The 17,102-nt window shown below is 40.7% G+C and overlaps 1 protein-coding gene across 1 annotated transcript in view; it reads left to right on the forward strand.

Moving 5' to 3' along the window:
• Nucleotides 1–17,102, forward strand: part of LOC126419894 (quinone oxidoreductase-like protein 1) — a 129,583-nt gene that overhangs the window by 64,273 nt on the left and 48,208 nt on the right. Inside the window, exon 2 of the mRNA XM_050087157.1 lies at nucleotides 7,559–7,838. Within this exon, the coding sequence (XP_049943114.1) occupies nucleotides 7,559–7,838 (280 nt within the window). The remainder of the gene's footprint in view (nucleotides 1–7,558; nucleotides 7,839–17,102) is intronic.

The raw sequence follows: 17,102 nt of genomic DNA on the forward strand, positions 1-17,102 counted from the left end.
AAACAGCAAAGAGGCAGAGGAAATGACTGCCATAGACAGAGAAACCTCTATCATATGCTATGTGGCTTGTAGAATACAGATATAAATATAGGTGTAGTATTTTGTTCTTAAAAATTTCCTTTACGGGAATGTCATTGAAATCATAATGGTGGTCCCGTACATTTTTCACTGATTGTTTACAGAGTATCCACATAAGACTTTCTTACCAAAGAAATTGATGCAAACTGCATAACTACCATGTCTGCAGCATGACACATATGAGATATGTATGGGCTAGATAGTCGCAGCTCAAAGAGCTCGGCCAGCAATAGACGGATTTAAGTTTCATGAACCTGGGAGTTTTGCTCTGGGGATTAGTCAGTGTTGCTAGTCTTTTACATCTGCTCTTTTAATCCTCATGGCCTTTAACTGTATTTAGTTGAGAGTATAATCATTTAACCACACTTCTTTTTCCAGTCGCAAATGTTGCACAACTGTCAGTAAATCTCTGTACAAAGTCAGATTTCTCTTATTTTGTTGCCCTGGTTTTGTTGTGAGCCACAAGTTACAGGAGGTCTTCTGCTGCTTCATTCTTCTTTGAATATGAATTCCTGAAATTTTAACAGTAAACTTTTCCATGATACACAATGTTTCACTTGCAGCACCTCCCATTGAAGTTGAATGAGCATCTCTGTAACACTGTCGAGCTCACTAAATGAATCCATAACAAAATATGTTTCTCTTCTTGAGACCTTTGCTATCTTGTTAATTCTATCTGGTAATCGTTTCAGACTGTCAAGCAATACTCAAGAATCAACTAAATGCATGTTCAGTTATAATGTCTTGTTTAACTGATTCTTGAGGATTTGTGTGTGATCGTAACCCCCCCTCCCCTGTCTCCTACCACGCTCTTGAAATCTTAAGTGTGGTGATTGACTGACCTTTAGTGTAGCTGACACTGTAGGTTTGGTTGAAAGAGACATTTGGTTGAGATCTGGAAAAGCCAATGGTTAGGGATGTGAAAAATAGTTTATCCAAAGTATTCGAACAATGGAAAATCCAAGATGACACAGTGACAGTGTATGGAAAGAATAGATTGCTACTCACCATATAGTGGAGATGGTGAGTTGCAGATAGGCACAACAAAAGACTGTCAAACAAGTAAGCTTTTGGCCAATTAGCACGTGCATGTTCTCTCTCTCTCTCTCTCTCTCTCTCTCTCTCTCTCTCTCTCTCTCTCTCTCTCACTCACTCACGTGCACACGCGGGCGCCAACCACACTGTGTCTGGCTGCCAAGGCCATGGTTATTAAAACTTTAAAGATCACCAGTACCCTCAATACCTCCACAACAAACAATAGTCACAGTAAGCCATCCAGTACCATGACTAAATTTATCATCCTGCAAAAGAGGAAAAATTCAAATTACCACCTGCAAACACACAAAGACCATAAAGGTACCACATGGGAAGCAGTATCTTTCATATTTGCTTTAGTCCTCTCCATTGCCCAAGTAGTGATTTCAGTATTGTCAATGGTATTGTAAACAGTTGCATGTGAGTGCCGAACACACCTAAAATGACGTATCTCGTGAGTCGTTCAAAGCAGGTGCCTGTGCAGCAGCCCAATCCAGAATACCAGTGTGCACTGATATCGTGCACTTAAAATAACCTTGCTTGGCTTTATTAAAACCACCACTCCCGGCTTCAGCGAAACACTCTCTCTCCCCCTCCCCTGCCTCCACCCCGGTGACGTGTAAAACTAGTGTTGCAACAGGGGCAACTGCACATAGGGAAACTGCGCAGCCTGTTTGGCACTACAGCTCTGTGTTGCTATAAACAATTGATCTGGGACTCTGAGATGCACAGGGGTGCCTCACACAGAGATCATGCCAGGGTGCCCCTGGGAGATACAACACCAAGAATCGCTTCTCGGTAGCCAGAAATTGTGTGTGTGTGTGTGTGTGTGTGTGTGTGTGTGTGTGTGTGTGTGTGTGTGTGTGTGTGTGTGTGTGTGTGTCACATTCAGAAGAAGGCCTTTGCAGTCGAAAGCTTACTTGGCTTTTTGTTGTGCCTATCTGCCTCATTATGAAAAGTATTTAAATTCAAAATGCAAATACTTGGTCATTTTTTTTCTGTTGCAAGTGTATATACAAAATACGTATTTACACAATAGCTTTATTCAAATAAAAAACGTTTGGCTAGTGAACATTTTACATACTGTTTAGTTCACTGATTTTAACAGCAGTGATTGTTCATGTCTTTCATCTTTCTAGTTCCACCTATATGGCTTCATTATCATTCCACCAAAGGTAGGTTGGTTGGTTGGTTTTTTGGTTGAGGGACCGAAGACTGGGGTTATCAGTCCCATTGGATTATGAGGTCATCAGTCCCATCAGATTAGGGAAGGATGGTGAAGTAACTATCCCGGCATTTGCCTGAAGCAGTTCAGCAAAATAACACATTTTGCTGCATGGTAAAAATCTCATTCTGGAAGCAACCCCTCACCCCCCTCCTCCCAGGCTGTGGCTAAGCCATGTCTCCTCAAAAACCTTTCTTTCAGGAATGTTAGTTCTGCAAGGTTCCCAGAGGAGCTTGTGTGGAGTTCGGATGGTAGGAGACAAGGTACTGGCAGAATTGAAGCTGTGAGGACAGGTCGTGGGTCGGTCGTGGGTCGGTCGTGGGTCGGTCGTGGGTCGGTCGTGGGTCGGTCGTGGGTCGGTCGTGGGTCGGTCGTGGGTCGGTCGTGGGTCGGTCGTGGGTCGGTCGTGGGTCGGTCGTGGGTCGGTCGTGGGTCGGTCGTGGGTCGGTCGTGGGTCGGTCGTGGGTCGGTCGTGGGTCGGTCGTGGGTCGGTCGTGGGTCGGTCGTGGGTCGGTCGTTCAGTAGAGCACTTGCCCGCAAAAGGCAAAGGTCCCCAGGTCGAGTCTTGGTCCGGCACACAATTTTAATCTGCCACTCGGCTGCAGAGTGAAAATCTCATTCTGGAATTAGTCTCAAGGTTATATTCACGTGACAGATATATGCACCGAAGGTATCCATCTTGGAACTATTTTTGTTTAAAGAAATGGCTCATTAAATGAATGAAAACTGTGAAGTGTGAAATAAAAAAATTAAGAGAAGCATTTTGCGATTTACAATTACAAAATATGTATATTGTAAGTATTTCAGATGCCTAATAAAAATATGCATTTTGCATTTTGTATTTGCATGTGAAATACATGTATTTCACATAATGCTTATGTCTGTGGTACATCAAATATGAAAAATCCAAAGCGAGAGGGGGCACACTAAATATGTATGGTTATATGGGCATATACTTCCATAAAGAAAAGGATAGTATGTTGCCATCTGTGTCAACTAAACAAGTAGACAGATTGATGGTAGCTGAGAGAATCACGTGCCACAGAGATATATGAACTTTTCCAGTTAGCCTGCACAGACTTACGACATTCTTAATCAGTTGGAGAGAGTGGAAGTGTCATGGCATGCCATTTGTTTTAGTTCTGGTCCTCTAAAATGAGTTAATAGTGGTAATGTTTCTAATCAACAGTACTGTGAGACACATCCCTGAAAGTTTCAGTATTTCACTGAAAAGGGTCTGCCAACTGTTTCACAAGACTTAGACGATGACATTGAGAGGAGAGTTAATTACATAAAAATTTACATGAGCCTATGTCATTAAGGTCCCCAAAGAAGTTCTTGTACTCCTGAGGACTTACATCCATGGCAAGCACTCTTGTTGGCTAAGAATAGTTAAAAGAAAATTGAGAGCATATGAAACAAAAATTCTCTTGACCTTATGGCCCAATTGGAGGTAGCATTTACCAGAGAACCAGCGTGATCTACTTGAGAGATAGTAAATTTCATTCGCCAGTATCCATCAGAAGAAAGGAAAGTCAGAGAAGAAAATTCAAGTTCTACATAGAATAATTTTAATTTTATTTGAAACACAGGACAAATGTCAGAGAGATACAAAGATGCAGTTTTGACCCCCAACCTGAAATCTGGGAATATCCTTATGTCCTGCATAATGTTTCCATGCTGTCTGCATAGAAATTCTTTGGTGCAGTCAAATCACCATTTTTTCTGGCTCTTAGAATCTGTTTAAGGCTGTGGTCAGTGTTCCTGTCAACTCCAGACAAATGCCGAGGATCGGTATGCTGTTCACTGGGAACTCCAATGTTGGGCGGGTAATGGAGCTTCCCAGGAGAGTAGTAGACAGGTCAGGAAAGTGGGCCAGTGCGCATTCAGCATGTTAGCTGTGAGGTCTTGTCAGAAATTCAGAGGAGACTTTACTGGCAGCCAGTGAAGTCATGGGGAGCAACTAGCTTGCCACCTTGGTTTTCGGGGCCATCTTTGATTTCTTTAAGCAGTTGGCTGGATTGGTGAAAGCAGCTAACATTGCACTTGGGATGCAAGCATGGCTAACTGCTGTGCCATACCTAGAACACTAGGTGCCTATTGAAAGATCTAAATTAGAAACTCAGATGATATCTGACACAAATTTCTCAACCATTACTACTTGATGGAGAGTAGTAGTGCCCCCTTTTCCCTTGTGCAATATGTCAGGGGTGAGTGAATAGAAGCAAAATCCTAAATTTAGATTAGAAAACATATTGCAAAGGTAAGTAGAAATCAGTGATGTCAGTTTATTTACTGCTGTGTATAAATCAATAAGGGATAGTGAAATATATAATAAAATGTTTTCTGAACCACTTTAATCAGGAGCTGCAGTGGCAGAGCATTTTAGATTTTCCTGATCTTGTTGTTGTTGTATTTGGCGAGGTGAGGTGGGGGGGGGGGGGGGGGGAGGCAACATAAATAGACCTGCTATAGAATGAGTGTCACCCAATGAAACCTGCTGTCAGAGATGGATTATATAAGATTGTTCTGCATATCTTGTGTGTTTTGCCTAATTATTTCAAGCAAATTGATCGAGAACTGACTTGGGAGTTTGATGTCTTACATGGAGAGGTCTGCAGTGCTTGACTTGACTGCAGTCTGCTTGACTTTTTGAAACCATCTATACGGTGATGTAGGTTAAGATCCCAGGTATCACCACCTGCTGCCATTCACACTTGGGTGACCTTGTTGGTGAGTAATAGATGGAAAAAAATTCGGAATTTTATATGGTGCTCAATAGTGTTAAGATTTAAGTAGACTGGCTGTGTGGTGTAATGACTATAGTAAGGCCTTCACATGCTGAAGGTGCAAATCTCATGATGTGCCTTAAATCTTTTTTATTTTTAAGTCTTTATCGAAATGACAATGCTCATTATTTTTATTAAGTTAATTGCTTTAAATGTAATTTTTTATTTCTATTCCTTTGTCACATTTCAGTCATTGTATGAATTTTTTCATTTGTTCCCATTTTTTCTTTATATTATTGAAATTATTGTGAATATGAATTTAATTATATTTATCTGTTATAATAATTAAATATTTGAAAATGCCGATCTATTGGTTAAAAAACAAAAGGCATTTAATCTATTTATCCTGACTGTGCAATAGTGTCAAACATGTACTTTTCATTGAAAGATGCACAATTTTTTATGGTAATCATTGTACAAACATTTAAAACATAGCCTAAATTCACTCAACACCATTACAAAATAGTGGAGATGAAGATTTAAACAAAAGAAGGGATTATAAGTAAAGCCAAATTCAAGAAAAATGAGGAATAGAAATACTGACTGCAAAACATGAATGAAAAAATAGGATGATAAAATGAAAGAAATTAAATCAAAATGAATACTTAAAATCATGTGAACGCAGATTTCGAGTGGAAAAAAAATAATAGGGAGAAAGATGAGAGCAGATAGATGAAGATGCTGATGTGATGAGTAAAATGATGTGATAAAGGAATAGAAATATAAAATTACGTTTAAACCAATTAATTGAATAAAAGTAATGATCAAAATAATTTTGATAAAAATTAAAAAAAAAAAAAATTAAAAAAAATTAAAGTATCTGACGAGATTCGAACCCACTACATTCCTCCATGTCAAGGCCTTGCACTATCCATTACACCACGCAACCAGTAAATAAGAAGCTACTATATTAATGGTATTGAGTATCAAGCAATTCAGATTTTTTTTGGTCAATAACTCACAAATGAGGGCCTATCAGGATGAGTGGCTGTGGTACGTGATAGCTGGGATATTTACATCACAGTATAGATGCTTTCAAAAAGTCAAAAGTCAATCCCACCACTGAGGACCTCTCCTTGTTAGACCACCTAGCAGCAGTCATACCTAAATTTTCAAATCACTCAACATAGAGGAGGCCATCAGTGATCTTAAGGCTGTGAGAACATCAGTGACTACAGGTGTTACAAGGAATGTTGAACGAACGTAGGAAAATATCTTTGCTTAACAAGAGTAACAGGATACAAATTGCAGACTATCTGAGTAGTCAACCCTGAACACAGATGGAGAAAATCCAAAAACATTTTCAGATACCACTTCCCTAAGTCTCTCTCTCTCCTCTCCTCTTTCGTCCTTCCCACCCACTGTAAATCTTTCTGACTCTGCACCTAGCAGCCAGCCATATCCTGTCCATACCATGCCCCTGCATACTCCCACAAGCAACACATCATTTTTCTCCCTTCCCTACCCTGCTATTGCACCTCCCCCCCACCCCATGCCTCCTCCCTCCCCTCCCCATGCCCTACCCCAAATTGCTGCTCTCGTCAGCCACAGTGAGATTTGGGCCACAGCAACCAGAGAAAGTAACAATGTGTTTGCATGTTGTTCTTTTGTGAATGTGTTTCAGGAGGGGACTTTTATCCAAAAGCTTAAATATTAAGCAGTCTTTTCATTGTGCCTTTCTGTGTCTCATTGCCACCTCTGTGTTATAATAGCAATCAATCATTTCCATATTGTTTTAAAAATAAATGATTGTGTAATAGGAAAAAAACTCAAAATGCTCAGTAGTGGAATGGCGTTTGCATAGGATGAGATACTTTGAGATTCTCCATAGATTATGCAAAAGAACTTGCTCCAATTGTACCAGTAGTTTATCATAGGTCGTTGGAGCAACAAAGGGTACCCAGTGACTGGAAAAGCGCAGTTCATTTCCATTTTCGAGAAGGGTCCTAGGATAGATGGACGTACTTGCAGACTCATAGTGCTGAAGTTGGTGTAGTGTAGAATTGTGTGAGGTGTCTGATTGTCACATATTATGACAATTTTGGAGAACGAAAATCTTCTGTAAATATCAACATGAATTCTGCAGGCAGAGACCTTGTCAAACTCAGCCTGCTCTGTTCGTTCATGAGATACACAGCACTGTAGACATAGGCACCTAGGCTGATGCTGTTTTTCTAGGCTTCAAGAAAGCATTTGGTTAAATTGCGCCCTCTCACATACTCAGCGAAATATGAACTTAGTGAATATTGGACTTACCTTTCTTTTCAAGAGTACAGTAGTTTTCCTGTGTCACAAGACGTTAAAAGTGTCATTATCATTTTCACAGATTCCTGTCATTCACCTATTCCTGTCTCACACCCTCGTCAATGTTACCTACTTTCATCCCCACTCCTTTTATTTATTTCATATTGTCTTTTCTACTTGTTTACAGGTGACACTGCCTGACCTGGAAAAAAACGGGATTCTTATCGAAGTAAAAGCATGTGGCCTGCCTGATACTCAGTTTGACCACATTGCTGTAATGCAGATACTTGCAAGAGCAAACAAGAAACAATTCATGGGTTTGGGATTTGACATCTCGGGTGTTGTTCAAGCTGTTGGGTCTGATGTGACTACTTTGAAAGTTGGTGATCAGGTTGTTGGAGTTGTACCACTTGATTATGAACAGTCTGGTTGCTCAGAATATGTTGTTGTACAAGAATTTGATGTTGGTATGTATCTTAAAGTTTTAATTCTAATCTCTGGTTTGAAAATACTATAATATTCCAAATACTGCTGTTTGTTTTGTTTTAATTTATTAGTGGTACAGTGAATAAGCAGAAGCTAAAGTTGTTATAGTAGTGCGTTGGTGAGAAAATTGGCCAACAATAGGGAACTACATAATAGAGATTTTAACAACTCCTGATAGAAATAAAATAAATAATGTGACACAATTAAGTTTTAGAACAACTAAATTACACTAGTGCTAATTTAAAAAAAAAAATTGGAAATAAAAGAAATATTGAATCATATCCATAAGAATTAAGTTAAGAAATAAATGGAAAGACAACTCAATACCATTCAGAGAGGATGGAAGTTTAAATTATGAAAGTAAAATGGAGGTGTGACAGTGAGATGACATATCTGTTTTTGACAATGTCATTCTCATATCTGCTGGCATTTGATAAGTATAGGTGCATTGTGTCCATATTCACAATGATTCTATGGGATGCTTTACATACGTAATTGCAGTGAGATGGAAAAGACACACTGTGGTTTAGTAGTTGTATTAGAAAGTTACATATGCGGTGAGATTTTTGGCACAGATTTAAGCGAAGTTAAACACTTGTTAACAAAAAATATCTGAATGACACCAAGTGATCTTAAAGTGCAATGTGAGAAGGGTTCAGTTGGACTAAAAATAAAATTTTGCCAATTGATCTGACAAATGGATATTAAAAAAATTTTGGTCTTGTGTAAATCAATAAACCATTTAAAATCATCTACTCAGTAGCTTAGTGCTCTAATGGAAGATCACAGAAAGGATACTGCAATACTGAATTCACTATTCCTCCAAAATTATTTTACTACAGAAGATAGTAATCGGGTTCCTTCTTTCAATCATTACTGTATGCCAAATTGATATAAGCCATTGCGTAGCAGAAAATTAACGAAAATAGCTCAACAAAGAAACTATATGTGGACCTGATGAAGTAATCTATGTGACTCTATATGGAGTACTTGAAAGAACTCTCGCCTCCTAGCAATGGTTTATCGTAAATGACTGGGACAGTAAAGTGTACCAAGAAAATGGAGAAAAGTGCATGTAAGTCCTGTTTCCAAGAATGGTCATGGGACATAAGCTTGCAATTATTGTATAAGACTATATCACTGACATCAGTCTTGTAGTCTTATGGAACATATTCTATGCTTGCTTTTATCACCTTTTTGGGGAACAAATATCATTTTGGTAGAAATCAACATAAAGACAAGAAACAAAGTTTTTGTGTACTTTGGTCACTCTGTCCGCAACGTCCAGAGGACCATGGATAATGATGCCCATCTTGATGTCACGTTCCTTGGATTCTGGAAGGCATTTGACATAGCTGTGCATTCTGGCTGACTGAGCAAAATACAAGCTCACTGAAGAATATTTCATCCATAAAGGACAGCATTATATGAGGGCTGTGGCTGTTGATAAATACAAGTAAAACAGTTTTCTACAGCAATCCCTTATTTACTTTGTCACTATGCATTTCAGTGGTTCACATCATCTTCATGTGGAAAATTGTTTTCATAGCTGGTGTTAGTGAAGAGCAGTGAAGCATTTTCACAGCAGCAGACAAAGGGCAATATAGGTTATGTTATGTCTTTTACTAGTGATAAAAACTGTGCTTTAGGAAAGGTGCTTTTAAAGTTTGAAAACATTAACTTGTGACAGTAAGTTGTACTTACAGGGACAGTAGCATCATAAAAAGTGCATATTGCAGCTTGTTGTATGACCTCCTGTGTGCTATGCGTACACTATCACGTCAAAGATGACATACATGTTACAAATATGCTTGCTACATTAGATACAAAGCCGGCCGCGGTGGTCTAGCGGTTCTGGCGCTGCAGTCCGGAACCGCAGGACTGCTACGGTCGCAGGTTCGAATCCTGCCTCGGGCATGGGTGTGTGTGATGTCCTTAGGTTAGTTAGGTTTAAGTAGTTCTAAGTTCTAGGGGACTTATGACCTAAGTAGTTGAGTCCCATAGTGCTCAGAGCCATTTTGAACATTAGATACAAAGATGACTGAGAGTTGCCATACCTAAAGCTAGGTTATTTGTTACTCTACACTGCAAATCGGTTATTATATTAAATGGTTAAGTACAGAAATGGTTTTCTTTCATTTTAAAAAGATGAATGGGCTGCCTAAGAATATGATTATGTGCATAATTCAGCTATTATCCTAGGTGATTATACATACACAAATGTGTTTTTCTTCTACTTTATAAATATGACTGGGCTGCAACAGAATTTGGACATGTGCACAATTCTGTTATATTAAATGGTAATATTATGTAAAAAAGGTTACAACATATCGTACATATTTGTTGTAGGTTAAACTTATTGGGAAATGAAAGGGATTGGTTATGTAAATTGCTGTGCATTGAAATTGTAGATTGTGAGAATGCTTTAAGTACTTTGTCAAAATTTTGGAAATGTTGGTTGAACCTGTTCCACTATTGTTGTTGAGTAGGTTTTCCCCAAGTTTCTTTCTGTGGATATCAGTTTCTAGTTCCTCTTACAAGCCAACATGCATTCAAAAGTTAACTTCTACAGAAGATGATACATTTCTAATCACTGACGGGGAAAACAAAGGTGATGTTCAAGACATTGTCCAAACATTCAACAACATTCAGCATAGCACATAGAACTCCACACATCAAACTGTCAGACATGCAGGGACAGACATAGGTGATTGACACTTAACATAAGTAAATCTAATGTGTTGTGCATAAATAGATGAAAGGATGTGTTGCCCTTAGATTTCACTATAGACTATAAACCACTGGATGTAGAAGTTACCACCAAGAGTGGCCTAAAATGGAATGATCATATTAAGAAAAAATAGTTGCTACTCTCCATGCAGTGGAGATGATGTGTATTTCTGTAAATTTTTTCAAACATATTTCTATGTTGTTTATGTATTTTTGTGTGTTTTTACCCTCCACTGTGGAGCCTTGCTCCACAGTGCTCTGTGTTGGTATCGAAAAGTTTCCTTACACATTCTCAGAACCCAGTTCCACATAAAGAAAAATCAGCATCTCTGCTAAACGGTGAGTAGCAATTATCCTTTTCATAATATACAATATATATAATATTGAATTGCAGATACCAAGCTGAGATTCATGGGAAGAATACGAATGATATGTAATTAATCAACAATAAAAATGGCTTACAATACACTGGTTCAATCAGTTCTCGAGTACCCTTAGCAAGTAGGATTAATGGAGGAGGTAGAGAATATCCAAACAACTGTGATGTATGTTTGCCACTGGTTCATTTAGTAAGTGTGATAAGATATGGAAATGCTCACCAAATTCCAATTGAAGTTACTAAAAGAGAAGCATTGTGCATCACAGAGAGATTTACTGTTAATATTGTTCTGAGAAAGACAGACAACGTATTAATTTCGTGTACATACATCTCATGAAATGATCGTCATGAGAGAACTGGAGGAACTAGAAGTCATACTGCTGCGAACTGTGCTGTGTGCAGTGTGGACTAGCAGTAGTGTCACTGGATGGCATGCTTTGGGTCACCAGTTCAGATCTGATCACCAGCCATAATTTATCATTCGTGGATGGACCTTAAATTTCTTGTGTTTGTGCTGTTTGCATGTTCTGGAATATTTAGTGTTTGTAGAAATAGCAGCAGTTGTGTTCTCTCTGTACATTGGAGTTTCAGTGCCAAGTGTTTTACTACTTTGATGACCCTGCTTTCAGATTTTGGCTTTATTGTAGTTACAACACAACACTATCGAGGTTTCCTGACAGTCATGCTTTCCACACACCATTAGTGGATGGAACAGGAAAGGGCAGAAAATGGTGCTGTTACCAGAATTATCCTCTACCACACACAGTTAGGTGTTTTTTGGAGGATAGCTGTAGATGATAACAGATTCTCACTGTCAAAGAAGAAAATGTATAGTTGTTTGTCAAACAATGGAAAATTGGTGATTGAATAACAGTAATACGAATTATGATACATTGCTACTCAGCACATAGACGAAGCGTTGAGGTGCCTCTTATGGCTAACCCCCCCCCCCCCCCCCACACACACACACACACACACACACAAAAGGAAAAAAAAAACACTGTCGGTTCCAGACACTGCAACCCAACTTCACACACACACACACACACACACACACACACACACACACAAAAAAGGAAAAACAAAAACACTGTCGGTTCCAGACACTGCAACCCAACTTGAGGAAGGACTTAGTCCAATAGCTTGATAATATCCAAGAGCCTACTTTTAAATGTACGTGTCTGCTGCTCAGTGTATCTCCTCTATGTAATGTGTAGCAATCCATCGTAATTCATGTTGTTGTACTTTTAGGTCTGGCTGTTAAAAGTACAACCTGTTTAATATAGGAAGGAGTAAAGGTAAGAACAGTCCCTGTAGTTGATGTTTTTAACAGTCGACAGGCATGTAAGCGAGATGGAATCTGGAATGGTGACAGGAATGTGAAGGGTAATGTCCAGGTGAGCAAGAGGGAGCAGTGGAACAAGATAGCCCTGTGGCACCAGAGATTTCTTTGTGTTGAAGGAAAGTCCCATAAGTTACTTGTTATGAGGGAGCAGGAGAGATCACAGGAACAGGTCAACTGCAGAGGTAACAGTGATGGTGGTGAGTACCTGTTGGGAAGTGGGTGGAAAGGAAAGGCATGGTGACAGGGGTGGAGGAAGGTATTTGACAGCCTAGTGGAATCAGACTCCAGTGGGTTTCAATGATTAAAGGGTGTGTTGGATAGACAATTATCATCTATGCTATGCAAACTGAGAAACTGGTATTTGGAAAAGAGGGGAGGGGGGAGGAGGGGGAATCAGGTGCACTATGTGACAGGGTGTTTCAGTCTGGGGTGGTACTGCAGAATTAGGGTGATGCTTCTGAGCATCTAATAAATTGGGATGATTGAACAATTAGGAACATGTGGGAGATCAGTTAATGAACTAAGATTGGAGGACAGTGCCTGTTTATGCCTTAGCATACTGGGCAAGGCTGGGGAGTGCTTGTTGCTCTAGATGTGGTTACACTGTATGGGAGAGACTTTTTACTGTGGAAAGAATGGCAGCTGTTGAAGCTACAAGTTCAATCTTATTTATGTGACTGCCTGTGGCTCAAAACCTGGAATTGTTCTACGTATGGGTTTTTCACAGGTGAAAGACTTGGTGGTGGTACTGGAGGGAGCTGGAGTGGCTCAGGGGTTGAGTTGAAGGGTGCATGTTTTTCTTCTTTTTATATATATATATATATATATATATATATATATATATATATATATATATATATATATATATATATATATATATATAATATAGACACACACGAGGGTTATTCCAAAAGTAAGGTCCGATTCGCCGTAACTATTGAAATTTGGCGCCAATGACAAAACACGCATGCGCCGACTCCCGGCAAGCCTTGCGCGTCAAATGCCGCCATTCGCTTTGTTACTGTTGCTGAGTGTAGTTCACAGTGTCACTTTACAATGTTTAAGACAATTGATCAGCCCGCCGATTGTGAAGTAAGGGCAGTGATACGGTTTTTGTCTGCAAGAAACAATTCAGCGGCGGAAATCCATCGGCAGATTACTGAAGTGTACGGTCCTAACATAATGAGCGACAGTAAAGTGCGCAAGTGGGTGCGAGCTTTTAATGAAGGACGGGATAATGTGCACGATGAACCACGGTGTGGCCGACCATCAGTGATTTCAGACGATTTGGTCAATGCGGTTGACAAAAAAATTCGTGAAGATCGCCGATTCACTATTACAGACGTAGACATGCATTTTCCGAATGTGAGTAGAACAACTTTGTACAGAATTGTGTCTGAACATTTGAAGTTTCACAAATTGTGTGCCCGTTGGGTTCCCAGGCTGCTTACTGAGCCCCAACGAATGAAAAGAATGGCTTTTGCTCTTGATTTTTTGGAGCGATATCATAAGGAAGGTGACAGTCTTTTAGACAATGTTGTCACAGGGGATGAGACATGGGTTTCTCACATCACTCCAGAGTCTAAACGTCAGTCAATGCAATGGCGTCACACGTCATCGCCAGTCAAGGTCAAGGCAAAGCAGACAATCTCAACACGTAAGGTTATGGCGACTGTGTTCTGGGATAGACGTGGAGTATTGTTAGTCGACTTTATGGAGAGAGGAACAACGATTAATAAAGCCGCCTACTGCGCTACCCTGACTAAACTTCGACGTGCAATCCAGAATAAGCGACGTGGTCTTTTGTCGTCTGGAATCTTGTTGTTGCATGACAATGCCAGACCCCACACTGCAAATGAAACGCAAGCTCTGATCAAGAAATTTGGATGGGAACAGATGGACCATCCTCCTTACAATCCGGACCTGGCGCCAAGTGATTTCCACCTGTTCCGTTACTTAAAGGAGTTTCTCGGCAGCAAGCGCTTCGACACAGATGATGAAGTGAAAGAAGCAGTTAAGGACTGGTTATCGTCACAGGCGGCCGATTTCTATAACATGGGCATTCAAAAGCTTGTTGAACGATGTGACAAATGTTTAAATAAGTATGGAAGTTATGTAGAAAAATAGATAAAGATGTAAGGAATGTAAATAAAACAATTGTTTTGAAAAAACATTTTAGTTTTGATTTTTTTTTTATAACCGGACCTTACTTTTGGAATAACCCTCGTGTATATATATATATATATATATATATAGAGGGAAACATTCCACGTGGGAAAAATATATCTAAAAAGAAAGATGATGAAACTTACCAAACAAAAGCGCTGGCAGGTCGATAGACACACAAACAAACACAAACATACACACAAAATTCTAGCTTTCGCAACCAATGGTTGCCTCGTCAGGAAAGAGGGAAGGAGAAGGAAAGACAAAAGGATGTGGGTTTTAAGGGAGAGGGTAAGGAGTCATTCCAATCCCGGGAGCGGAAAGACTTACCTTAGGGGGAAAAAAGGACAGGTATACACTCACACACACACACATATCCCAAGTGTGTGTGCGAGTGTATACCTGTCCTTTTTTCCCCCCTAAGGTAAGTCTTTCCGCTCCCGGGATTGGAATGACTCCTTACCCTCTCCCTTAAAACCCATATCCTTTTGTCTTTCCTTCTCCTTCCCTCTTTCCTGACGAGGCAACCATTGGTTGCGAAAGCTAGAATTTTGTGTGTATGTTTGTGTTTGTTTGTGTGTCTATCGACCTGCCAGCGCTTTTGTTTGGTAAGTTTCATCATCTTTCTTTTTTTATATATATATATATATATATATATATATATATATATATATATATATATAGAGAGAGAGAGAGAGAGAGAGAGAGAGAGAGAAACATTCCACATGGGAAAAATATATCTAAAAACATAGATGATGTGACTTACCGAACGAAAGTGCTGGCAGGTCGATAGACACACAAACATACACACGAAATTCAAGCTTTCGCAACAAACTGTTGCCTCATCAGGAAAGAGGGAAGGAGAGGGAAAGAAGAAAGGATGTGGGTTTTAAGGGAGAGGGTAAGGAGTCATTCCAATCCCGGGAGCGGAAAGACTTACCTTAGGGGGAAAAAAGGACGGGTATACACTCGCGCACACACACACATATCCATCCACACATATACAGACACAAGCAGACGTATTTAAAGACAGAGTTTGGGCAGAGATGTCAGTCGAGGCGGAAGTACAGAGGCAAAGATGTTGTTGAATGACATGTGAGGTATGAGTGGTGGCAACTTGAAATTAGCGGAGATTGCGGCCTGGTGGGTAACGGGAAGAGAGGATATATTGAAGAGCAAGTTCCCATCTCCGGAGTTCGGATAGGGGTGGGAAGTATCCAGATAACCCGGACGGTGTAACACTGTGCCAAGATGTGCTGGCCGTGCACCAAGGCATGTTTAGCCACAGGGTGATCCTCATTACCAACAAACACTGTCTGCCTGTGTCCATTCATGCGAATGGACAGTTTGTTGCTGGTCATTCCACATAGAATGCATCACAGTGTAGGTAGGTTAGTTGGTAAATCACGTGGGTGCTTTCACACGTGGCTCTGCCTTTGATCGTGTACACCTTCCGGGTTACAGGACTGGAGTAGGTGGTGGTGGGAGGGTGCATGGGACAGGTTTTACACCGGGGGCGGTTACAAGGATAGGAGCCAGAGGGTAGGGAAGGTGGTTTGGGGATTTCATAGGGATGAACTAACAGGTTACGAAGGTTAGGTGGACGACGGAAAGACACTCTTGGTGGAGTGGGGAGGATTTCATGAAGGATGGATCTCATTTCAGGGCAGGATTTGAGGAAGTCGTATCCCTGCTGGAGAGCCACATTCAGAGTCTGGTCCAGTCCCGGAAAGTATCCTGTCACAAGTGGGGCACTTTTGTGGTTCTTCTGTGGGAGGTTCTGGGTTTGAGGGGATGAGGAAGTGGCTCTGGTTATTTGCTTCTGTACCAGGTCGGGAGGGTAGTTACGGGATGCGAAAGCTGTTGTCAGGTTGTTGGTGTAATGGTTCAGGGATTCCGGACTGGAGCAGATTCGTTTGCCACGAAGACCTAGGCTGTAGGGAAGGGACCGTTTGATGTGGAATGGGTGGCAGCTGTCATAATGGAGGTACTGTTGCTTGTTGGTGGGTTTGATGTGGACGGACGTGTGAAGCTGGCCATTGGACAGATGGAGGTCAACGTCAAGGAAAGTGGCGTGGGATTTGGAGTAGGACCAGGTGAATCTGATGGAACCAAAGGAGTTGAGGTTGGAGAGGAAATTCTGGAGTTCTTCTTCACTGTGAGTCCAGATCATGAAGATGTCATCAATAAATCTGTACCAAACTTTGGGTTGGCAGGCCTGGGTAACCAAGAAGGCTTCCTCTAGGCGACCCATGAATAGGTTGGCGTACGAGGGGGCCATCCTGGTACCCATGGCTGTTCCCTTTAATTGTTGGTATGTCTGGCCTTCAAAAGTGAAGAAGTTGTGGGTCAGGATGAAGCTGGCTAAGGTAATGAGGAAAGGTTTTAGGTAGGGTGGCAGGTGATCGGCGTGAAAGGACGTGCGGAATATTTGTGTACAAGGAAGTGGCATCGATGGTTACAAGGATGGTTTCCGGGGGGTAACAGATTGGGTAAGGATTCCAGGCGTTCGAGAAATTGGTTGGTGTCTTTGATGAAGGATGGGAGACGGCATGTAATGGGTTGAAGGTGTTGATCTACCTAGGCAGAGATACGTTCTGTGGGGGCTTGGTAACCAGCTACAAT

Source organism: Schistocerca serialis, chromosome 9, assembly GCF_023864345.2.
Source record: "Schistocerca serialis cubense isolate TAMUIC-IGC-003099 chromosome 9, iqSchSeri2.2, whole genome shotgun sequence".
Classification (NCBI taxonomy): Eukaryota; Metazoa; Arthropoda; class Insecta; order Orthoptera; family Acrididae; genus Schistocerca; species Schistocerca serialis.